Source organism: Lissotriton vulgaris, chromosome 1_1 (assembly GCF_964263255.1).
Source record: "Lissotriton vulgaris chromosome 1_1, aLisVul1.2, whole genome shotgun sequence".
In the NCBI taxonomy this organism is placed as follows: Eukaryota; Metazoa; Chordata; class Amphibia; order Caudata; family Salamandridae; genus Lissotriton; species Lissotriton vulgaris.
This window is the reverse complement of record NC_141685.1, coordinates 482,944,154-482,970,723: the sequence shown is the minus strand read 5'-3', so window position 1 is coordinate 482,970,723 and position 26,570 is coordinate 482,944,154. Positions and strand designations below refer to the sequence as shown.

The 26,570-nt window shown below is 43.3% G+C and overlaps 1 protein-coding gene across 1 annotated transcript in view; it reads right to left on the bottom strand.

The window, feature by feature from the left end:
* LRRC7 (leucine rich repeat containing 7) overlaps positions 1 to 26,570 on the bottom strand; it is a 1,701,172-nt gene that overhangs the window by 449,419 nt on the left and 1,225,183 nt on the right. Inside the window, exon 13 of the mRNA XM_086936257.1 lies at positions 13,884 to 13,953. Coding sequence (XP_086792383.1) covers positions 13,884 to 13,953 — 70 coding nt within the window. The remainder of the gene's footprint in view (positions 1 to 13,883; positions 13,954 to 26,570) is intronic.

Here is a 26,570-nt window from a genome sequence, read left to right as displayed (position 1 = left end):
CAATTATTTGGTCCATAAACCCACTCATCTACCAATTAATCTACACTCCCATTAAACCCTCCATGCACTTACCCATCTACTCAACTTTAATATATGCTCTCCTTCGTTAATACAGTTCATCCATCAATTCATCCACTCTCATTCACCTATTGCTTCACTTCTCCAACCATCTAACCATCCACTCATCCATCTCTCCATGCATCCATTCATTCACCCACTCACCCAACCATGCAATCACTCATACTTACTTGCTGATTCATTTATCTAATGCATTCACTATGTCACCGTATTATCTGTCAATCCTCTCATCCACCTCACTTTCCTATCCATGCACTGTCACCTAGTCATCCATCCTTGCACTCAGTCATTCATCCATGCTCACTCCTTCATCCAGACATCTATATATGCATTTTGTCAGTCCAAAACGAATGTATCCATCAATTTGCCCATTTGTTCTTCCAAGCACAAACTCAGCCGGCCACCTGCTAACTCATTTTTGCATCCAACCACTCACTCACCAGCCTGCCAGATCAGAGGAGTCCATAGCTGCTGTTCCCTTGATGGAGAAAAGCCCACCTTATGTAGCCTTCACTGAAGCTGCTGGTAGAGATGTTGCAGTAAAGGCTGCAAACGTTGTCAACTGAGTGCAATAAAACATTTTTGGACAAGAATTTGGCCCAGAGTAATTACCAATTTTATTCATGCACTCCACTCATCAACTTCTTGTTTTTCAGTGAGAATGCCCCAAGTGGTATTTCTTCCTGGAGCCCATGCTGCACAAATAATTTAGTCCCCATACATTGAACAGTCCCTATCTTTTTCGAGTAATGTACCCAAGTTGTGGAACGCACTCCCGACTGAACTCAGATGCAACCCCTCCTTCTCCTGCTTCAAAAGAGACTTAAATCTCCATCTCCTCGACAAATACTTTACCGACAAAGCCAACTGAGCCAGGCTCTGATAACCCAGTTGCCTCTCCTTACCATCTAGACCATCAAAGATTGGTGGCCTTTTTGACTGTTTCACCTACCTAAGCTACCACTTGACTCACCCCTCTAAATGAATATTGTTATGCATATCTCCTCATGTATCATTAAACCATGTTTTTCACTGCTTTATTTCATTCATGTTATAAAGCGCTCTGATACCCACGGGTCTAGCTTGCGCTATATAAAACTTATAAATAAATAAGTATATAATACTGACATGCCTTGTTTACAAAGTTTCAGTACTTTTTGGCTTGTACAAATTCAAAATGTATTTTAAAGCTGTTTAGGGGACTTCCTGCTCTAAACCTGCCGCTGGAAGGTAGAGGAGAAGAAAATAGACCTATTTATGAATTAATTTAGAGCTTTTTATAGTGTGAACAAGACCCTTTCGGTGAAAGAGTGCTTTACAAGGCAAGCAGAACAGACAAATAATAATAACAATATGGTACAGCTTGTCTATTATACATAACATGACCTATGTCACGGAGAACAATATTTGCAAGCACAGATGTCACTCATACCTTCCTCACCGTCTTGTTTTTCCCTAGTAGAGGTAGATTCCCTACAGGCAGGTGACATCTCCAAATCAGAAAAGCTGAGGTCTCTATATTCACCAATGGACTCAATAAATTCATTGTCAGTTTCCTCTCTGCTAGCATTGCTGCTAGCTGGCCTGGATGTGATACCTTCTTCTCCGTCAGATTCCTCCGTTTCTTCGACCAACCAGCCGTAGTTGTCTATTTCATTGTCATTTTCCTTCTCCTCCTCGCGTTTTCTCTCATTGGTGTCTGGGATCACATCTGTATTTTCACAAACCGCAATGGAGGAGGCATGCCAGACTTTACCATCGCTGAGGAGTGCGGAGTTACAAAATAGTTTCTCCACTATTAGCAGATCAGTAAATTTCTTCTGTCCCTTACCAATGTGTCCGCTTTTTTTTACTCTTACCCTGTCTCCTTCCTTTATTTTGATTTCATGGCACAAGTGTTTACTGTCATATTTCTTTTTGCACAAACTTTGTGCCTCTTGAATTCTTTTTCGGACTGTTTCAGCTGACCATTCCGTTTTCCTACCCGTCTTGAGCCATCCAATATTGTCCTTTGAAATACGAGTCCTTCCTCTCATCATTTCGAATGGGCTTACTTTGGTATTCTCCCCTGGTGTTATTCTGTATCCCCAAATCATTTTGTTCACTTCCTTTCTCCAACATTGTGCACTTTTATTAGCCAATTGAATGGTTCCCTTTATTACCCTATTAAATCCTTACACTGCACCATTCCCAGCCTGGTGATAAACAGATGTTGTTTTGTGGGTAATACCGTTTCTTTCAGTGAACTTTCTAAAAATGTCTGAAGTGAACTGACTCCCGTTATCACTTACTATAGTTTTCGGTATTCCTTCTCTAGTGAATACTCCATCCAAGAAGCTGACCATGTCAGATGCATCCACCCTCCTGCAAACCTTTATCTCAGGCCACTTTGAGAAGTGATCTATTAGGACCAATACGTTTACATGTTCCTCATTATATTTTATGGGTCCCATTATATCAATTCCTACTCTTTCCCTTGGCATGTTTGGGCATTTCAAAGGTTGTAGAGGTGGTTTTAGAGTTACCTGAGTTTTATCTGAATTCGCACAAGGTATACAGTTCCTTACCGCTCTTTCAATTTCGATGTCAGACCCTGGCCACCAATACCAATTTTTATTCCCTGTTTAGTTTGATTAATGCCAAGATGACCTTCATGGCAAAGATTGATTACTCTTTCTCTTAGCTTTTCCGGCGGTATTACTTTTCCTTGTCTTAGGATGACATTCTCCTCCACCGATAATTCACTGCGTAGTTCCCAAAAAGGTTTCAACTCATTCTTTAGATGTTTGGTTTTGGCCATCCCTCCACAATCATTTTACTGATTTCTTGTAACATTTCATCCTTGAGATATTCCTTGTTCCGTTCATCTTTCTGTATGCTTGGGAATTCTTCGTTAATGCTAGCTACACAGAGTTCCTCTTCTTGTGGTCCTTTTCCCTGAATATGTAAAGGTAGCCAACTTAGGAAATCCGCTACAACGTTTTTTACTCCTGGTAAGTATTGTATATCATAATTGTAGTCCAGCAGTCTCATAGATAATCGTGCCAGTCTCGGAGATGCATTGTACAACCCTTTTCCTGTGAGTACATTAGTTAATGGTTTATGGTCACATCGAACATGACCCTTTTCCCCAAATGTACTGTCGGAAATGTTCTAGTCCCCACACGCAAGCCAATGCCTCCCTCTCAATAACTGAGTACTTTTCCTCAGTGCTCTGGTTAAAGAGCGAGACGCGAAAGCGATGGTGACTTCTTTACCACTGTTTTCCATTTGGGTGAGGACAGCTCCAATACCTTTTCCGCTTGCATCCGGAGTCACCACACACTCCAGATTGTTATCAAATCCTTGCAGGGGAGGAGCCCCACAGATTTCTTTTTTTAGTTCTTTGAAACTTTCTTCACAACTCTGTGTCCATTCAAATTTGTTTTTGTTCTTTAGGAGAGTTCTTATGTTGTAGGTTTTTGTTGAAAAGTTCCTCACAAATCTTGAGTAGTACTCTACTAGTCAAAGGAATGCTCTAAGTTCTTCCTTGTTTTTGGGACCCGGAGCATCCTCAATACCTCAAAGTAATACTCTTTTGGGTTTCATTTGAGAGTTCCAGTGTCGTCTGCTTCCTTCTTTCGGCTAGTGTTGAAGTGAATTCACCCCACAACGTTCCGGTATAGTTTCTTTTGACAAATCTACGTAATTTTTCCCTCGTTGCTGGTTACAGTGGCACAATTTTAAAACTAGTCAAATAATGACTACTGCAATACGCCACAGTTCACACCAACACTTGACTTTCTGTCTTTTTTTTCCCGCTTATCACTGAATTAGCTTTACTGCGAGCAAAAAGCTTTTTTTTCCCTAACACTATTCATCTTAATCTTTGCTAAAATCTTCCAGTCGCTTCAGCTCACAAGGTGATACGATAATTACTCTTCACCCCAATAGATTCTTTAAGGCTTCCCACACTTCCTTAGTCTCTTCTATGTACTTTACTCCCTCCTGACCTTCAACATATTTTACGTTCTTCACTTCTTCTCAAAATAGTTTAGTCCTTTCCTCTTCCTCTCATCTCCACAAGCTTTCGACTTGCCTTATTTTCACACTTGTCCTTGCCTGTGTTCGGATGATTTACTTTCCTTTCTTTTCCTTGAAGTTCTGCTTCCTTACATTTTTTTTCTTTTAATTCCTTTTCCTTAGTGGGTTCTCCGGTGTGTTGTCCAGCTACCTCTTAGCCATTATTGTTAAGTATGACTCCGGATGCAGAGATTGTTAAGCTTCGCCTTTTATTTGAGTTTAATGGACAACACACCATCAACAGGAGTAGTGTGTGTGGACCCCTAAGAGCAAATGACATATGACAGTTGGTAGACTACTCAACTGTCAGTGTGGAACTTCCAGCTGTCAACATTCCAGCTGGTGACGTAATGTGAAGGAGGGGTCAAGCAGGGGAGAGGGAGAGAGAGAGAGAGAAGATAGAAGGAGATATTTAGAGAACACAACACACTCCCAGAACTAACTTCCTTGTTAGCTGCCCAGTTCGCCTTTCTCATTACGCCCTGCCCTAATGATACTGTCCTTCTCTGTCCATGTTGCTTTCATGATTCTCCTATCCCAGTCCATTCGGTATCACCCTTCTACTTTTTGCATTGTTGCGACAGGTAGGACAGCATAGCATTCATTCACTATTCTAGGCTAGAGCAGGGAGTGTGATAGGGCTTTGGCGACTGCAGAAGGGAAAATATGGCATTGAGTCTAGATCGTGGCCCAGAGCAGATCCTTCTAACTGCCTCAGTGCAAGGAATGGGGAAACCCAGATTTGGCTATAAATAAGATCTTGAGGTCAAAGTGGGATGATGAGTTCAGCAGGAAAACCCACAACCATGATACTTGGGGGGCGGAGCTAGCCGCGGAACGGAATGGCCGCACTGTAAACAAGCTCCTCTAAGGGTTCGCCTAAACCATCCCAATCCTGCACCACAAATGCGGACATCGCACTGAATTCACAGCAACTTACCTGACCGACAAGCAGCCAACACTCCGTAATGGTGAAACACAGCTTGGGAGGTCACACTGGACGCCAAGAGACCTGGAGACCTGCTGCAGCCTAGCAAGTAGATGGCGCGAATGAAGCACCGGCCTGAGGTGAAAGCTCATTCCGAGACGCAAGGCACGCAACTCGGCTGAAGGAAGTCCCGCCCGCCGCGGTGGTTCGAAGGGTGTCTAAAGCGCCACCGGCGAGATTGAGCTCCGACCAAAGGAACAGACATCCACAATAGCATGCCCCAGGCACGGCCAGCTCCGCAAATAAGTGGGGAATCCGAGAGCCGTAGCGAATTGGACATCAGTAAAATCTGGGAGCCAGGTGAGGCCGCGAAGTGCGAGCGTTAAATTCAAAGAGCCTAAGTTTACAGTCCCGCGGAAGACGTTAGCACAGAGCATGGTGCGAGGCATTGAGCTCCACTAAATAAGTGCTTTAGACTACCGGACTGCCGATTATTATACACTGTACGGCCAGCAGCGGAGGAACGCGAGCCAACAGCAGGCGCAGCGCTAGACGACAGAGGAGCCGCCACATGTGAGGGAACATATATCAGTGCAGTAAATTAGAAGGCCCATCGACACCAAGCACAGCCGCTGGCGTGGGGATGCGCCAGCAGATATCAGCAGTCCACGAGGCACGGTAGAGGCCTGTAAGACAGCATAGTGGCGAGCGACTTATAAGCCCCTGCTAAGTGACTGTCAAAGGAGGAATTGGTAAACTACATACTGTAGAAACCACATAGAGCCATAATCATCAACAGCAAACACCCCCAGAAGCCTGGAGAACTGAGGTGGGCGTCCGAAACTAGCGGGCACGCCGGGAGCCATCAGCCGGTCATCATCAAGAAGACCTGAAGCACACGGTGCACATACAAACCATACAGTGCTGAGCTCGGGTAGTGAGAGCCTATTGCAGCTAACAACCATCGATGGGAAAATAGATAGCCTCACACATAGAGTGGACCGAATGTCTGAGAGGATGGACAGGCACACCGAATGGATAGACATGGCAGAACGTAGGATTTCTGATGTCGAAGATACGAATAATCAAATCACTACCAGACAATCGGGGGTGGACAAGCAGCTTGCCGCGCTGACTGCCAAGACAAAAGATTTGGAGGCCCGTTCTCGGCGGAGCAACATTCGCATCATGAGAGTTGCAGAAACCACAAATACATGCCCCATGGAAAAGTACTTGGAACAGCTATTGATATCCTTGCTGGGGAGGGAGACGTTCTCCGAAGTCTTCCTCGTCGAGAGAGCCCACAGATCTCTTGCCCCGAAACCACCAGTGGGTACCAGACCGAGACCCATTATAGCGAAACTACTAAACTACCGTGACCGGGATGCAGCACTCCGGAAAGCCCGCGAAATAGGAACATTGCGGCATGAGGGAACGGACATAGCGCTATACCCGGACTTCACTTAATCTGTCCAGGAGGCACAGAAAAAATACACACAGGCAAAGCAGAAACTACGGGACCTTCAGATACCATATGCCATGCTATATCCCGCCAGACTAAAGATCACAGACGACGGCTCGGTAAAGATATTTAATGACCCTAAAGAGGCCTTAAAATACTTGCAACTGAAGAAGCAGAGAGGCGAATGCAGATGATCACCAAGGGACAGACAACAAGATCAGGGGCAAATGTCTGATGTGGAATGAGAGCCATATTTGCCCAAGCTGTGGATACCCTAGGACAGTACTGCTGAGGACTTGCGTACGCCTCATCCGAAGCTATTGACATTGAGACGCTCTGCTGCTGCCCAACTGGCTGGAGCGGAGACAGGCACAGAAGTGCGGGGGCTTTGCAGCAGAGACATACAAATGCGTCGAGAATTCTGAGATGAGGACAGGCGGCTCAGATAAGTTGTAACCTATAGACATAATGCATAGAATTCCGTATCTATTGTTGGAGTAACTGAATGTTTATGATAAGATATACCTGTTGTGAATAAATTGCGAGTTATGTTTGAGAGTCATTTCAATTTGATGTTCGCACAAACAGTGCACTACCATGTTGTTAAAATGGCCACCCCTCTGGTCACCTGAGTAGAGGGAGGTCGGTCCTGGCTACTTCCGCCCACCAGTGTACACCACACCTGTTTGAACAGTGGGAAATAGTTTTTAGCGCTATGCATACATCGGTGAGGGAAAAGGATATGATAGCGCTGAGGGGTATGTCTTCGTCGGGGGGGTTACGGCGAAGAGGGTGGGGGAGGGAGGGGGGGCTCACTGCAGAAAATCACCTGGTAGCAGATGAACACAATACTAATTGCTAGCAGGATTGTATAGAAATGAGACCAGTAAGATATACATGTATGACTAACTGTACTGAGAGACAACATGGCAGACGGGACACGACAGGTTAGGACACTCACCCTCATATCCTGGAATGTGAGAGGCCTGCAAGATCCACGTAAAATTAGGAAAGTATTTGCCTACCTGGATAGGCATAGAGTTGACATTGCATGCATTCAGGAAACACACGTCAAACCCCAGAGAGAATGCAGGGTTGGGTACCGATGGGCATAGTTCAAGGTTATGTCCTCTTACTCGAACTACGCTTGGGGAGTGCTAATACTGATTAAACGTAATATCCCATTTACTCTTCATACTACGATGACAGATGATCAGGGGAGGTACATATTACTAAGAGGGTATTTTGGAGGTACAGACCTTACACTTATCATGACATATGGACCTAACACGGACGACCCACTCTTCTATGAAGAAATCTGGTCCAAGCTCTGAGATACACAGCCAACAGCAGTTATATGGGGTGGAGACTTTAACAGATGCCTAGATCCACTGTTAGATAGGGCCGCAGAAGAAGACAGACATGGTAGACGTGTGGCCCGAGTTATAGTTGATGGCATGCATGACTGGGACATGATAGACATATGGCGACAGACACCCGGGTAAACGGGAGGGCACATGCACATCGCTGACTCACAGCACATGGTTGAGACTAGATTACTGGCTAACCACAAGGGAATTGAGCACTTGGACCACATCAGTAGAACACCTGCCAAAGACGCTATCAGACCATTCCCCTGTGCGTTTGGTGCTGGAGATTCCCACTCACACACCGAGACAGTTCACATGGAGGCTCAGGCCGGAAGGACTACAAGACCAGGTATTCAGGGAAGAGCTGAAACAAACAATAGAGGACTTATTCCAACATAATGCTGGGTCAGTAGAGAGTCAAAGGACAGTATGGGAGGCTTTTAAAGTCACCATAAGGGGACACTGCATCAGCAAACATGCCGGGATTCTCAGAGATATCAGGCAACAACTGTCAATGGTGGAACGCGAAATCCAGACGTTAGAAACAGACTATGCCAACACACTGCAGGACTCCATTTTGGCAGACATTAGGAAGAAAGTAGACACATACCACAAATATGCTGACACCGAAATAAAATACCTATCCAAAAGGTATAGAGCTAGAGCATATGGGGAGGGGGGCGACCGGGAAGGGCGCTGTCGCAGAAAATCAAACCAGCACAGAGCACCTCCCTAATCACACAAATAGAAGATGCTCGGAATGAACGAGTGTATGATACCCCTTCTATTCTGGACCGATTCAGCACATACTATTCTGAGCTGTATACCACGAAAGTAGCGCACTCACAACCAGAAATTCATGAGTATCTCGATGACGTTGGGTTAGCTTGGCTGTCGGACACTCACAGGGAATTTCTTGGTCATCACATCACAGAAGATGAGTTTCGAGAGGCAGTCAACTCACTACCCAATAACAAAGCCCCGGGGATTGATGGGCTGCCAGGGGAATTCTATAAGGAGTACAAAGATCTGCTCATTCCACAGCTGGCTCTTATGCTCGAGGAGGCATATGAGGAGGAGGCCCTTCCACCGACGCTACGTGAAGCGCTGCTGATAGCGCTTCCAAAGCCTGGCAAAGACCCTAACCTATGCGCATTATATCGCCCATTATCACTTATTAACATAGATGTAAAAATAGTGGCAAAAATTCTAGCAAACAGAATACAACCACTGCTAGAACTTCTCGTGCTCCCGGATCAAGCGGGCTTTATACCCACGAGATCCACAACCCAAAATATCAGAACATATTCACGATGTATCACAGCCCGCACCCAGAGATACCGGCGGCGGCCGCGTTACTGGATGCAGCGAAAGCTTTCGACTCCGTGGAATGGGACTTTATGATGACTGTCTTAAAGGGGATGGGGTTCCCACCAGCCTTCCTAAAATGGATTGCGCTGCTATACGACGAACCTAACGCAAGAGTGCGAATCAACGGCCACACCTCACACCCATTCAGAATAAGCCACGGTACGAGGCAGGGATGCCCTCTGTCACCTATCGTATTTGCGCTCACGCTGGAGCCGCTGGCCGGTAAAATTAGACAAAACCACCCAGAAACGGCACTGCAATTCAACCTCCGCGCGGTGAGCATATCTCTCTACGCGGACGACATGGTCCTGTTCACTAGGGATCCGGATAAGAATCTGAACACACTGATTCGAGAATATATAAAATCTGAGCAATATTCAGGCCTAAGTATACATTGGGACAAATCAGTCGTGATCCCTATGACGGCAGGAACCCCGGAGCCGCTTATGCTCGAGGAGGCATATGAGGAGGAGGCCCTTCCACCGACGCTACGTGAAGCGCTGCTGATAGCGCTTCCAAAGCCTGGCAAAGACCCTAACCTATGCGCATTATATCGCCCATTATCACTTATTAACATAGATGTAAAAATAGTGGCAAAAATTCTAGCAAACAGAATACAACCACTGCTAGAACTTCTCGTGCTCCCGGATCAAGCGGGCTTTATACCCACGAGATCCACAACCCAAAATATCAGAACATATTCACGATGTATCACAGCCCGCACCCAGAGATACCGGCGGCGGCCGCGTTACTGGATGCAGCGAAAGCTTTCGACTCCGTGGAATGGGACTTTATGATGACTGTCTTAAAGAGGATGGGGTTCCCACCAGCCTTCCTAAAATGGATTGCGCTGCTATACGACGAACCTAACGCAAGAGTGCGAATCAACGGCCACACCTCACACCCATTCAGAATAAGCCACGGTACGAGGCAGGGATGCCCTCTGTCACCTATCGTATTTGCGCTCACGCTGGAGCCGCTGGCCGGTAAAATTAGACAAAACCACCCAGAAACGGCACTGCAATTCAACCTCCGCGCGGTGAGCATATCTCTCTACGCGGACGACATGGTCCTGTACACTAGGGATCCGGATAAGAATCTGAACACACTGATTCGAGAATATATAAAATCTGAACAATATTCAGGCCTAAGTATACATTGGGACAAATCAGTCGTGATCCCTATGACGGCAGGAACCCCGGAGCCGCACCTAGAGTATCCACTGAAGTGGAGTACTGAGCCGGTAAAATACCTGGGAGTATGGGTACACCGAGACCCAGAGACGGTGATAAGGGCAAACTACGGAACAGCAGTGTGTAAAATGGAAGACCACATTGAAAAATGGATTAAAGTGCCGTTATCAATGGAGGATCGAATTGCTCTACAAAAAATGACAATATTGCCACGATTTCTGTACCTCTTCTGGAATGTTCCCATTTGGCTGCCGCAGGCTTTCTTTGCCAAAATACAAACACTGCTACAAAAGCTTACGTGGGCCGGGAAACAGACCAGGGTGAGCTGGAAGGTTCTAATCAAGCCATACCGTCAAGGAGGCTTTGCGGCACCTGACCTACAACTTTATTACTATTGCGCACAGGCAAACCATGCGCACTACTGGACACAACACCACTCACACATCCCCCATATAGCGGTGGAAACGGATAGTATCCACTCGAATAAACTGACACAATATATATCAGACCCAGAGGAGAATTATCCAAATCACTTAATACATCCCGTGAAGTGCACGTCACGAGCCTGGCACATGCTTGCACGATGAGCGCGCAAACTACCAATCTACGCTCCGGCGCTGCCATTGGCGCACCACCCCAAACTGTCGGTCACACAAGAACAGAATATGATGCAGATTCTAGATGAGATGGGACTCACGACGCTAGGAGCACTATTTCCGCACAACACTTTCATCACTTACCAGAACCCGTCCTTAAGCACACATCAGACACCACTAAAGCAATTTGCCTACTACAGACTAAGGGCGGCAATAAGAGATCTACATGGTGATTCCCACTGCAAGCGCTGCAGGTGCTGCTTACGGCGCCGACAAGGGTGGCATTAGTAACAAAATTGTACACTTCATCACAAAACGAGCAACATACAGACACAGACAGGGCACTGTTGCGTTGGGAGGCTGTGCTCGGGTCCCCTATTTCTGAAGATGAATGGAACTACAGCTGCACACAATTACATCTGCTCACGCCAAATTGTAACCTCCGTATAATACATTTTAGAGTCATACATCAGATATATTACACTCCAGATAAGCTCTGTAGATACGGACTCAGGTCGGACGACAGATGTAAAAGGTGTAACTCCCCTCGTGCTGACTTCATCCACACAGCATGGGCGTGCCCGGCCCTGGAGGCATACTGGCGGGAGGTGGTAGAGGCGTTAACTCAAATGCTGGCAGAACTAATACCGAACACACCACTAACGTGTCTCCTAGGAGCTTATAAACTTAAATTGCCTAGACGACATAGGTTATTAGCATTAGCGCTCTTACTGGCGAAAAGGCGCATTGCCATCAGATGGGGCAGTAAGCGCCCGCCTCGGTTTAAAGACTGGCTATCAGACATGGCATACTGTAAAGAGACATTAGGAACATTTGAAGAAGAACTTCCACAGGCTGCAAGGCAGAGAGACTTTTGGGCGGCCCCTAGTGGAGTACCTGCAGCGACAACCGGAATCACCCTTTAGAGACAATGAGGGGGAACCAGGTAGTGCAGGACCAACTACCTCAACAGAGAATCAGACTGTAGAACACCTGAATGTATAAACACCAATATATCACGATACCATACTGCCAAATCGCATGTCAGCTACATGAAATTCAGGGTCCCTTTACTGTACTATGGTCTACTTTACGCTATATGTGTTGTAATGCTAATGATGTGTTGGTAACTCAGACATTTTGCTACATGTAGACATAACTGTGTAAAACAATGCAATTCTGCATATGTGAGCTAATGATCGATGTGTTTTGTATCGCTACCAGGTGAACAAAAAATTAAAAAAAATAAAAATAAAATAAAAAAACATGATATTTATCCGTTTAGCCCAGGAAAAAACAGATGAAATGCGGATATGAAAACGTGCTCAAAATTAGGGAAAACTGTAGAAATTGGAGGTCAATCGCTAATTTTCATAGATATTTAAAGACTGTAAAGCATAATATGCACCGAATGCCATACCTGCAATTATCAAGCCCTGCAATTTCGGTATTTACAGAGTGTGATATTTTGGACCTGATCACTACACAGCTTGTAATGAGGGGCCAAGTACTGTAGAGCACAGCACGGATGGAGATGGAACGGAGTTGGACCGTGATGCCAAATTTCTTTACAGCAGAGAAGAAAGTGCACTAATAAATGGGATTTTAAGGCCACTATATTCAGATCACCCAGTTTCATTTTATTTAGGTGGTTAATATTCTAAAAGAAAAGTGTTACATGTCCATGTGGTCCTTAACATATCACTTTGCGTAATCCTTGAGATTACACACTGGTAAACTTGCCTACCTGGCTTCCAAACTCAAAAAGGCAAGCCAGACTAGAAATCTCAGGAGCACTAACACACTATTCCACATAACTCTCAAAACTCGCAAACAAAAAACCTTGGCCTAGATGTATCATCGTTCCTATTTGCGATTTCTTAATAGCGATTTTTACCGAATCGCTATTAAGAAATCGCAAAATGGGATGTATGTTTTAAATCGCGATTTTTTTGCGATTCCTTATTATTCCTAATTTGCGAATTCGCAAGTTGCGAATTCGCAAATAAGGAATAATTTCCCATTCATTCCTATGCGAATTTCGGCCTTAACGAATTGCAAAATGCTTGATACATCTAGGCCCTTATCACGCTCCTTCACTGGAAATACCCTTTAAATTTGGAACTCCATCCCAGTCCATTTCAGAAATAACACCTCCTTCATAAACTTCAAAATACAGCTCAAAGACCTTTTCCTCAACCAAACTCTTCCAAATTGATAGCTTTCAACCGACAAGACAGGGCTCCTCTGCCTCAGGGATCTCGCCCAGTGAAGAATATAGACACTTCAACAAGAAGACATTTATATCGCCTGCCTTTTGATTCGCTCCTATGAGCACCTCCAAGCCTTAACAGGATTTGACATGAGACAAAGCTACTTATTGAAATAATGTGTGTTCGATTGCATCATGATAAATGTAAAGCGCTCTGATACCTTCGGGTCTGGCAGGCGCTTTATAAGACTTAAATAATAAATAATAATAAACATATGATGTGTTTTTCAAATTTACTGATAATGTTGTTATCAAACACTACTGTTGGAAAACTATTTCAATGCGAAAAACCTAATTTGGTAAGTTTGGAAGCTCATGCAAATGTATTCCTGGGTATAAAAATGCTAAACATATATTCTGAAAAAACATTCAATTATTTGTTTCTGATTGCAATTAACTGAAGTCTGGTAATAATGTTAGTAAGTACTGTACGTGCATACTAATTGAATGCAGATTGGAACTGCCTTTAAATGGCACAAAACATGCAGATTGTTGCGTTTATTTTTCACATTTCGCTTCTATCCCTGATAAGACACATTAAAGCATATTACCTGATTGTCAGAAAGCCACAGTGCTGCAAGATCTTTTAATTTGGCGAAACTAAAGGGTAAATTCTTCAACCTGCAAACATAACATATTAATAAGAAATTAATTCCAATACGTGTTGTAAAGTGACAAATTTAAAATAAACAACTGTTTTTTTGTTTTTTTTAACTGGTAAATCATTGCTGGCCAAGACACTTTTGAGTTGAAGGCATTAAAGCAGGAAATTCAGTAGTAAGTAACATCCAAGTTAGGAGTAAGACACAACTGTTCATAGACAACACTTTGGCCCTGATAGGAGTGCATGTGTTAAGGGTGATATATTTAACACACTTGCTAAATATTACGAGCAGAATGAGGTATTTACTTACCGCGTTAAATGCCTTGGATGAGTATATAGGGGAATATTTTGAAATATATGCGTAACCAGTTTTTGCAGTACCAAAGTGTGCATATGCTGGAGTTTCCTGCACATTTTCCCTGATTTATTTAGGATTTTCCTGTGATTTCTTTTTGAGGAGGGGGTGGTGTGGACATTGTGTATTCACCACAATCTCGGAATTTTAAACCTGTTTGGGCACTGATCAGAATTCCCTGCTACTCATTATAAGTACCTTTGTTAATCTGTCCCATTTTTGTCTGAATCACAATCTACATCATGTAGGCTTATTCTTGTAGCATTCATGGATACCATCACGTTTACAGAACTGACATTTAAATTCAGGAAATATTACAACGTTAGCCTGTTATTTTTACATAGCTGAAGTGGAGACATTTCTTGCCCATCAACTTTGTATAATTGCTTCCTTGCACAACATACAACATAAGTGGAATAATTTATTTCCAACAGTTTCATCTCTTAATGACATTTTAGTTTTCCATTTTTAGACCTGGCATCCTTGGTGTGGTGTCCCGTGACTTTTTGCCTCTACCTCCGGTATTTATTAGTGTGTCCTGGACTTCCATTTTGCTGGTTTATGCATTCTGGGCACTTTAACACTGCTGATCAGTGCTAAAAGGCAAGTGCTCCCTGTGTAAATTGTAAGCCTGATTGGTTCTCCATGTCTGGAATATTTGATTTAATGATAAGTTCCTAGTAAAGTGCAATGTGTGCGTCCAGGGCCTGTACATCACATGCTACTAGTGGGCATGTAGCACTGGTTGTGCTACCCACATAAGTAGCCCTGCAAACCTGTCTCATACCTGCCATTGCAGTGTCTGTGAGTGCTGTTTTAAACTGCCATGTCAACCTGGGGGGTTCACCCACTTTTTACTCAACAAAATGAGAGAGAAAGGGTATTCATATATGTGTAGGGAGGAAACTCCTGGTCCCCTACAACAAATGGAGGAGTACCCCCAAGAGGCTGTTAAACTATCTCCAATTTAGAAAGATAGTGCGGTGCATGGAGTGCCACCCAACAAAGGACAGAGTGTGTCCTTAGAAGACCCTTCACTCACCAACCTGGTTGGTGACATGCTTCATCAACGGGGTCCCACCCGGACAGCCGAGTGCCATCCGGGTGTGCTTCGACACCTGACTACAGTGGAGCGGGTTTTTTGAATATTATATGTGCAAAGGAGTAAAGTGAGTGTTTTAATAAAAATTGACCAATACTACTCACTCATAGAGTTTATTCCGGAGTGATTGGGTAACCGTTAAAAATATTGTGGGACACTTATGCCTGATTAGGTAGGCTGTTGGTGTCTACAAAGACGTGTGGTGATTTAAAAAAAATATATGTTGGTCTACATGTTTCAACCATAGTGTGATTATAAGGTTTTCGTCAAGACCAGTGTTTCTAGTTGGGGTGGTGCACACTCGCTAAGGCGTACCCTGCCCTCGGCTACATGAAACAACAATAACCACAAATTCGCGGTTAGTTACAAAATTATGTTCTTCTCCGAGAATTCCGGAAAAAAACCTGTGAAAAAAAATGTGGGATGGGGTTGGGGTAACAAACAAATTGTACATACACATAAAACACAAAGCATACATAGCGTTTTTGGTTCACCTCGTGTGCATCTTATGTGGTGACCACGTCGTGGAGGTTTATCCAGGGTAATGTTTTTTCTATGATTCATAGAACCCACAGACATACGTGCTGTTACATTACAGGCTGAGTCTGTGATCATGATTAGTGCAACCCACTCGTAACTGTACTTGGCGTGAACAGTGTTGTCAACATTCACACGTGCAACGTCTTCGCAAATCTTTGGACGGTGCAAACATACATAGTCAGGGTGGGTGTCATCTTCCTCATCACTGAGGGTATCGTCTAGTGCTTAGATATTTAGAAAGTGAAAGTAAGCACATGCAAAACCGTATACAAGTAAACAGACGCTCCACGCACAGTGAGTGCACTGGTCAAAGACAAGCACTCCCAGTTAGAAAAAATAGATGTGTAAAGAAAGGTGAGCTGGTAGGCTCTTACTAGAAGCACTACAATTGTTGGCTTCATGGGCGTCCCTGGTCCTGCCTAGAATCACTGCCACGATCTGGGGAGAACAAGGCAATAAGGTGGCGTGAGTCGGGCTATGTATGTTTGCACCGTCCAGAGATTACACTACAAAGACAATCCTTTGATGAAGAATGATTATTTCAAAGGCCAAAAGGGGTATACATTTTGGACTCTAACACTCAGACTTTTAGAACACTTCTGGATTGAGAGAACCCTGCCAAGAAGAAGAGCTGTCAGGAGTCCTGTACCTTTGCTGTGTGTTGCTTTGCTGGGTTGGCCTACAGTTGCTGCTTCTGTCTGTGGGCAGTGAAAAGGACTGGACTTTTACTTTGCTGTATTCTGCTGGAGAAGATTCTCCAAGGGGTTGAAGTCGAGCATGCCTTCTGTTAAGAAGTCTCAGGTACACAAATACTTCACCTGCAGCATCCTTGAACTCCACTGCTAGGAGTTCTACCTGTCATAGGGCACCAAATCCAGTTCTGGGTCACAGGAGATTGTTCCTGCTGCAAAGACTGACCTGAAACCATCAAAATCGACGCATCGCCCTTCCAGCACTGGTATTTCCTACACAGCACCACTGTGTGGGTGAAATATCCATGCACTGCTGCCGTGCACCAAAGACATTGATGCAGTGCCTGCCTGTGGCTGAAGAAACTGTCAGAGTTTCTGAAGTCTGAGACCCCTGCACTGACTCTGGCGCAGGTCCTGCTGTGTGGCTGACAAGATAGCCGTATCGTGAGACTGCGGCTGAAGAAATTGACTCAGCACCTGTTTGACACCACTGCATTGCCATTGGTGTCTGACTCCATGGGGAGGAGATGCATTAGTTATGCTGCATACAGGGGAAATAATGCAGTGAATCCAGACTATAGGGGGAAGCAATGCATCGAATTCCAAGGTGGTTCTGGTATATTCAGCAAAATACCGGGAATACCATAGATAACACCATGTACATTTTATTCGCCATGATATTACTGGATTGACATTTTGACCCAGCCTTTGACCTGGAACATCCTCTTATTTGCTGTGGATGAGTTAAGAGAAAGGAAATTATAGACAGCAAACAGAGCTTGTAGATGCCGGATACCACCTGTTCCTGTGACTGCCTTCCTGACCCATGAAGCTGAATGTAGTAAGGACAGAGAGGCTGATGGGCATCCCTAACTGTGCACACCCCTAATTCACACCCATGCCTCGTAACCGACTCCTGAGCCTGCAAAACATGGTGAAGAACTGAACACAACAGGGCTATTTTAACATTATTGTGGTTATTAATGTGGAAGATAATAGTGCCCGGAGTCCACAAATAGAATTATAGATGGCTAATAGTGAATTACACAGATGCGTTTCAGTGAGAGGTTCAGAGTGATGTCAAATTGACAACGAGAGCAAACTTGAGTTGTCTATGATGCCACTCAGAACACCAAGGTGAAAAGCATACCCGTAATTCACTGTTTGCCTGTCTATAATTTTATGTTCTGTATGGGCCCGAAATCATCTGCCCCTGCCTTCAACTACTGCACACGCGTCGAGGATAATGGGAGAGAGAAACTAATGTACGTCTCCTCCCTGACACAAATGTGAAAAACAAATATTTGACCTGCTATCCTTAACCAAAATCCACTACCTTCCCGGCCTTCCTCCCCCATCCTGCAGATGTGGGTTCTGCTTTCAATCAAAGCAGACTAACAGCTCTGCGTTGAGAGGCTCTCAGAGAGCACTAGCAACCTAGCCTGAAAGGCTTTGATGATGTCCCAACAGCTGATAGCCAGTTTTATTATCAACTGTTTTGGTATCATAGCAAAGAGTTTTGACTTTCAAAAGCTGAAATAAATGATAGAGGCTCTCTATGAGAGCCATGCATAACAGATCTATTATTACAAAACACGTCTCCCCAAGCAACACATTACAGATCATCTCCCATCCATTCACCTATAAAAAGAGCCCCATCGATCTTTACCTGAGGGAAAGGTCAGCTCGTTGTTACATGTATGTAGGTCAGAGAAGGTTACCTAGACACCAGGGAATGCATGTCTAGGCATATGCTACATAGCCACATGTCTGCATATTCAAATGCACAGCAAACACAGGATTTGGTCCTTGTTTTCTTCCTGCTTCCAGCTCATCACACAAGGACAGCTGTAGCAAGCTCGGAAATTAAATTATGAACTGGCATCAAAGGATGTATAGCCTTGTCGGGCGCACCTGGCAGGATATCATCAGGGGTATGGAGAGATCTAATTGAAGCAATCACTTATGCAGTGCTTCCTATCCATGTACTCCTTTAAACTAACGAATTTACACCACAATTGGATAAATCATTCTACCCACGACACCCTTAACAACCTAACACTCATTCAGTTTACATGCCTGTAACTTATTCCAAATCACAGACCAGGAGGCAGTTCTGTTCCTTATCAGTGCCCCACATTGCGTTTGATTCATTATGTCAGTCTGCAGTTACAACTCTAGATGGGTCCTGTACCAGACCTTCCACCTGAAATGACATTACGGTTTCTCACTATAACTAAGACTAGGGGTGGGCGGAATTTGTGTAGTCGCGCTACGCAAAGCTCCGCGAAATGGTAACAAATCACAAAATTTACCGCCCAGGCCTAACTAAGATCCTCTTTTTGGTAGCAGTTGAAGTGCAAGGACGACCTTCATATCTGACATACTTGCAAGGTCAACCAAGCATTGACAAAGCCAATGATATGCAATATTTGGGTCACCTACAGATACACGTATCACAAAAAGAACAATACACCATAAGGACCCACTGAGGCTTTCTTACTGAACCTTGAAGTTTCAGGGACCACTTAGGACATTAAGGGCGATACTATTATTATTCCCTACAGACCAGTACTCTCACTACTTGATCTGCAATAGAAAATTGGCTTCTCAAGCCTTCATGAGTCTAGTCGGGTAAGCAGCCAAGTCATAGGGTAAATACATTTCTACAGTAACAAGCAGGATAGAATGCATACAGTAAACAAAAGAAATCGGACTGTTCAATAAAGCAACAAAACACCACACATTAAATACAAGTAGCAATGCTTGGCACCTAAGTTAGATCTGATAGTCAATCGTGAATGCTTTGAGTGTTTTGCCCTACTTACTGCTGCTATTTCACAGCATACCAGATCAGATAGTGTCTATTTGAAACTGTTCTGTATCAGTTATCCTATTTTTACTTTCTCTTTACTTCTTTCTTTCTCTTTTCTTCTTTTTTTTCTCTTTCTCTTTTGTTATCTCTCTTTCTTTCTCGCCTTCTTTCCACTTTCTTTCTTTCTTATTTTCTTGTTCTTTGTTTCTCTCTTTCATTCTCTTTGTTTCTTTCTTACCTTTTCCATTTCTTCTTTTCTTTCTTTTTTCTTATCTTCTTTCATTCCTTCTTTCCTTCTCTCTTTCTTTTGTTTGTTCTCTTGATCTTTTCTTCTCTCTTTATCTTGCCCTCTCTTTCTCTTTCCTTATTCCCTTATCTTTCCCTCTTTCCTTTTCTCTTTCATTCCTTCCCTTTCTTTCTTTCCTTCCTTTTTTGTTTACTTCCTTCCCTCCTTCTTTCTCTTTCCTTTTTTCATTTCTTATTTCCATCTTTTTTTCTCTAAGGCATGAAGCTTGCAGCCAATACCAGACTGATTGACATGTTTAGGTCTGTGTGAGCCAAAACCTTTTGATTTCACTAAAATTATGTGTATAACATAGCTACTGATAGGGGTTTCAGTTAGACTTTTTCCATTAGTCTATGGTTGGTGTCATTACGTTTTTCCTTCCACTCACTCCAGCATGCATTCAGGAGCAGTGCATCTGCCCACTTCAGCCATTGGCTGACTTCACTATAATTTACAGCATGCTAATCTTTCACAAGGAACACATCCACACATAAAGTAGTTACTTTCAGTGCCAGAGAATATTGTGATATAAAGTGTGGGTTTTTAGACCAAAAACGTTCTTGCCTGTAGCAAATGATTTTGTTAGATTGATGAGGGGCCAGGATGTTCTCACACAATACATTTATGGAAAAACCATCACAAAACAAAGCAAGAATTGCCAGAAGGCTAATCATGTAGGGTTCAGAATCACTAGCTGATTGTCAGGTGTAACTCGTGGGGTAAGCAAATTATCTTCTGTCACAGTAAAATAGAGTACCTTACTTTTTGTGGTAAAACTGATTTACCTGAAAATCGTGGTTTATGTCATGGTTTTAGAATTAGGGTTGGGCAGAACTTTTAAAGTGGTTCCGTGACCCAAATGTACTAGTGATGCTTGGTTAATTACTCCAAACCAAGAGGCAGGAGATCTTGGTTTTGAAGGGGGTATACATGAGGCTGAACATTGACAGAAATTGGGATGTGAAACCTCAGCTGCAAAGTGCACATAAAAGGACGACACAAGATATTTACAAGCTTTGGGGTGCAGCTAGTAACCTAGTCAACTGGGTGCTGAACCTATGCATAGCATGTCATCGTCAAGGGACTCCTATATCTTTTATACCAGCTTTTAATTTAACATCCATATATTGGATCATCACATTTAAAACTGTTAACTCCTTTAATTCACAATAGCCATGCATGGTTCTAGTAGTCATCTGTTATTTTAACTTTTAGATCTCTTTGGATCAAGTCTGGGTTTTGTCATTATGGTGAAAGAAGAGGTTTAAAGCATCGTTTCTAACATGGCCAATCTATAGAAGGTAACTACAACCATCGGTTCTCCTGCTACCACAAATGGATGCATGGCAGTCTATCAGACTAGGGGCCAGATGTAGGTGAAATAGATTTACCAATTTTTAATTACCGAATTTTACCGATTCGGTAATTAAAAATCGGTAAATCTATGGGGTGGACATGTAGGTATTCCAGATGTGCTGGAATACCGATTCAGATGATTTTCACAAGGGTGCAGGGGGTGTCACTTTGACACCCCCTGGCACCCCCAAAACAGGCTCGGGTGCCATGTGGCAGGCATACATGCCCTAAGGGCAGGTCTGCCTGTCACATGGCATAGGTGTGCATGCACACATGTGCATGCACACCGGAATCGGTATTTTACCATCAAATTGGATTTGATGGTAAAATACCGATTCGGTAAGGCCTCTGGGACTCTGAAGAGTCCCACCTACATCTGGGTGGCTCAGATTCGGTAAATTTACAGATTTTTTATTTTACCGAATCGGTAAAATTACAGAATCGGTAATTTTACCGATTCGGTAAAATAATGCCCCCTACATACCTATCACCTATTTACCGATCGGTAACGGCCGAAAATACCGATTTTCAGCCGTTACCGAACGACCTACATCTGGCCCCTAGGGCTCAAAGAAATACACTGGCTACCAATCATTTCATTTCAAAGTTCGTTACTTTGGCTCGACAACCAAAAAAGCATCATACAAGAAATTGTTAAAAAAATATACTGAAAAAGTTAGAGCATACAGAACAGGATCACCCAAAACATTTTGGTTGCAGACAAACTCACTCAACCCGACCTTGCATGCAACTCTTGCCCTTGATTCTGAGAGAAATAAATGTTAAAAAACAAAACAACATTGTAAAGTGACCAGTGCTGTTCCGATTTATATTCAAGCTGGGTATTTTGGTACAGGGTGAATAACTTCCACATCACAGATTGTCACTTGCTTACTTCTCACAGGATCAGAAAAGGACCAAGGGAACTCTTATAGTCAGAAGGGACCAAGGGCTGTAGTAATTATTAAGAGACAGCGGTCCCTTACAAGGAGAATCGATGTAAATAGCCACAATATTTCAATCAAGATTGGGTCTATTAGTGTCTGAATGGACGATTTTGAAATGTATTACACACAATTAAGTCAAGACAAGGACGTGACAGGGTATTGGGAAATCAGACGATTTCCTTACCCCAGACAAGTGACTTAAAAGTGACTTTTTAGTCGAATACAAATTAACAGAAGTCGCAATCACAAACATATATTGTACTCCACAAAATCCTTCATTTATAGTTTAGAGGTTAAGAAGTAGGTGTCGACAACATTTCGATTCCCAACAGGGTTATGGGATCATCATCAGGATTGAGCAATAAAGCAAGTGACTGGGAAGTTGCCTGGATTAGTAGGCAGAGGTAGATTAGAGAAGAGGGTGAGGAAAACAAGAGGGAAGAGTTAAAATTATTTGGAGGTATAGTCACACATTTGAGAGGCGCGCTAGAAAATGCCTAATTTAGTATTCACAAGTAGGGTAACCACATGCTGGGGCCCCATTGTAGTAATGCTGTGAGTGAACTGGTAGAATGCACCGCAGTCAGAGGAGGTATCATACGCAACCAATTAAGTTGTGCCCGCGTAAGCCAAGGTTAAGATGCAAGTAAAATAGGTGATCAGGGTGTGCAGCGCCAAGGTCGCATGGTGAGGTCCGATCAGTAGCAGACGGGTCAAGGTTAATATACGCCAGCGGAAACTATCCTGGTAGTCCTAGTATAGGAGCGGAAGTGGCAGTAAATCAAGGTTGAGAGAACACAGCCGATACTAATAAAGTAACAACTTGCTAATGGAAGTGGAATAAGCTTACTCTGATGCAACCTGGAAAGATGGAACCTGTGTATTCATACAAATGCGTGACACCTGGATTGGCAGTAGAGCGGAAGTGATGGGAGACCAGGCGGTCTAACCAGAGGCATGGAAAGGAGGGTTTAAGGTTAATGAGGGGGTCGGGGGGAATGGAAAGGAGCGGGCTGAAAGGACCTTTCAGAGGTGTTGTAAGATCCCGGGCAAAGTAGAGCCTTGATAATATCCAGAGGGTGACCTCCAGAAGCAGAGGGACACCGCGCGGACCCAAAGGGGTTTGCACCGATGGGGTCCGGTCTTAGTATAACCAGTGTATAGTCCAGAGCCTGCGGGGTAAAAAGGACGGGAATGGGAAGGAAGAACTTACTCCAATGTATTAGATTTCATTCCGCTCTTTGATTTTGATGGCATGTTTTACTGACATCAATACTTTGAAATTAATCCAAAGTAATGATATTTCTTTGGATACTTTATTAAATACGAGGCGAAGAACCAAAGCAAGGGTAATTTTCTATTATTGTGAATTTGATATTACAAAATTGTGAAAGTTTGCAATGCAGAGGTATTGATGTTTTCCCAGCGCCTGAAAAAGGGGGTAGACAGGACCCAGGCCTGGATCTCCATCAGACTAGCGAGAAGGATTGGTAGTTTTCTCCTGCTTGACCCCCAAATGACAAACTATTGATAAACTCCCAGGGTTGAAAGTCTCCCTAGGAAAAATTGGTAGACAGGTGTCTTGTTTGGAACCCAAAAAAGTAGGTGAGGATTGAGGAAATGATAAAACACAAAGGTGGAATTGGCTGCCTGGAGTTTTAAATAGTGCCTGTATGTCTAGTCGCCCATTGCTGCTCCGTAATTAGCAAATAGTAATTAGCTAAAAATGGTGTCCTGGAATGTATCAGGAATAAAAAATAGTAGGAAGAGGCTACTATTCTTAAACTCTCTAAAGACGGATTTGATTTGTCTCAAGGAGACATGGTATGATGAAGAGTTTCAGTGGGAAGACTATTCTATATTGTAAGGCTATGCCTTCGACCAGGAGACACGCAAAGGGGGTGGTAGCAATTCTCCTGACCAACAGGCTCAAGTGGAAGTATGTTTGTAACAGAGATCCCACTAATCTATTTATGGCAGTAACTGTTTTTCCTTCTTGATGGGGAGCATGGTCCTGTACCATTCTTGTTGGTAAATGCTTATACTCCACCTGATGCAGCGTATGCCACACACTTGAACAAGGTCTTCTCTTTTATTAAAAATTGTTTAGGAACAGGCCCCACATATAAAATTGGTAGGAGATCTAAATTAAATAAAATAACCAACCTTGCTTTGGATTAATTGTGTGATGATGGAAAAGAGTAGGGCTTGTGCATCCCACCTACTACCTTTCCAGCAAAGAGAAGAGCTGATAAAAAAGGGAAGCTGTTATTTGATCAATTGAGAAGCAATGATTGTTACCCGTTGATTCCCCAGCACAATTAACGCATAAACGGCCAAGGGGAGGGGCTATCTTGGATTATGTGGTGTCTGGCGTTACTTCCTTTTATTTGTTAGGTGATTAAAAGGTTGTAAATATTGCCCTTGGTGAACATTGTCTGTTGGTTTTCTCCCTGGATCTGAATAAGTCTCCCATTTGCTCTTCGAGGTTCGGTGGGACCCTCTCTAAATTTGATAAAAACGCAGGGAGAACACAGTGGGACCACAGAACAATTATTGGCCTAAGGAGCAAATTAGACATTGCAATTGAAAATCTGGATGCCTTGGTGGGAGATGTATTGGACAGCTTTAGTACATTTATGAAGCAGATAGTAGTATGGGCCAATCGAGAATTTCCCAAGGGTTACTTTTAACCTATTCCTCTTTCAATTCTTTTATTAAATAGAGTAATAAACAGGCTAGTCAGAGACAAAATGTGCAGTAAAAAATTATGCGTGCAACCATTAATGGGTTGATTTACGACAAACTGCTGTTAAGGGACAAATAAAGCCCTTGGGCTTTAGTAGCAGAGGGATGTGGATCAAGAGGTAGATCTCTTCACTCGCCCATTGAAGAAGTTAGCTGGATTGACTTCATTTCAAACCTTTATGTGGAAAATGGAGAGGTGGATGATCCTTACAAGCCAGATATAGGTATTCACACCCATATCTCTTAGCCAGTAAAAGGAATTGAGCTTGCTATTTGAGGACATGTACCTCTGCTGCGATGAGCCCAGATAAAGTTACCATCTTAGTAATAAAACAGGAAGCAACTCTTTGGTGCAAATTATTTCTCCCGATCTTCATAAGTTGTTACAAGAATAAGAGAATCCCCCTATCCTGGCTTTTAAACATTGTAGTTCTGTTATTCAATAAGGGAGATCGTAATGTGCCGGGGAATTATTGCTAGATTGCCCTTCTGGATGTGATGGGTATAGTTTTTGCAAAGTGCCTTTTGTCTAAAATAAATGAGTGGGTTAAAGATAATAAAATTATACCACTTAAAATCATACCACTTGAAAAAGGGGGTTCAGGAGTAACCATGGAACTATTGTTAATATACTTGCCCAACAGTTGATTAACCAGAAATATGTATCAGTTAGAGGTGGATTGATTTATGAAAGCTCTTAAGACTGGATATGCTGGGCACCCTTTTAGATCAACTAATTCTGCTCCACTCCTCAACATGGTGGAGATTGGGGCCTCTCTAAGGAAATCATAACCCAAAATGGTTCAAAACAAGGGCCCGTTACTTTTTTCTCTATATATCATGGACCTGCCTGCACACCTAAACCTGAGCAAGGGTATAGCCCCAACAATTGGTGGAAGAGCACTAGCTTGTTTATTATACGCGGACAACATAATATTCTTGGACCATGCCCTCAAAGGGCAAAATAGTCGCCTGGAGGCTTTGCAATAATTTGCCGATGCACATCACTTGAAGATCAACATCTCTAAAAGTAAAATAATGTGCTTCCATGGTAAGAAGAAACCCACATCCACATATTTCTCCTGACTCCTGGGTTTCCAAAAGTTAGAAATAGTAAAGTCTTATACCTTTTTGGGGAGATAATGTGTAGTAAGCTCAGTGACAATGCCCACATGAAGAATAACGCGAGTAAAGCACAGTCTCCATCCATAGGATTGGGCACTCTTTAAAGGGCGACTGGCAGAAGAAATGTTTCTTATCTCTTAGAGGTTTTTAGAGCAACAATTCCCACCTCGTTGCTTTAAACTTTGGAGCCGATAGATGTAGGAAAACTGGGCTTCCCAAATACAATTGAAGGGCGAGTGTTAAGAAATATTTCCTCAGCTAACTCTGCAATTTCAGTCGCTTTGTCTGAGGATGGAAATGGGCTTAAGAAGTGCTTATGTGCATGGGGTGGCCTGCTCAAAGAGAAGTAAAAAAGACAAATTAAGGTACCTTGTGAGGAAAGAAATTCTGGTAAACAAAAAAGAAAAATCACCAGTCTACAGAAATTTCTCCTATGCTGTCAATCAGCTTCAATTAGATCCCAATCTGGTACTTACATTACCTCTGTCACAATTAAAGGTTAACTTAAGACAGGCCACGCAGGGGCTCAGCTTTCGCCTGGATAGGGAGGCATGCCTCAATAAAAGGGGATTCCAAAACATTGAAGTGTCCATCTCAGAAAAGAGAGCACAACCTTATATTTCCCGGAATTTATCTCATTGAGTAGGGCGATTTTGGATTTTGCTGAG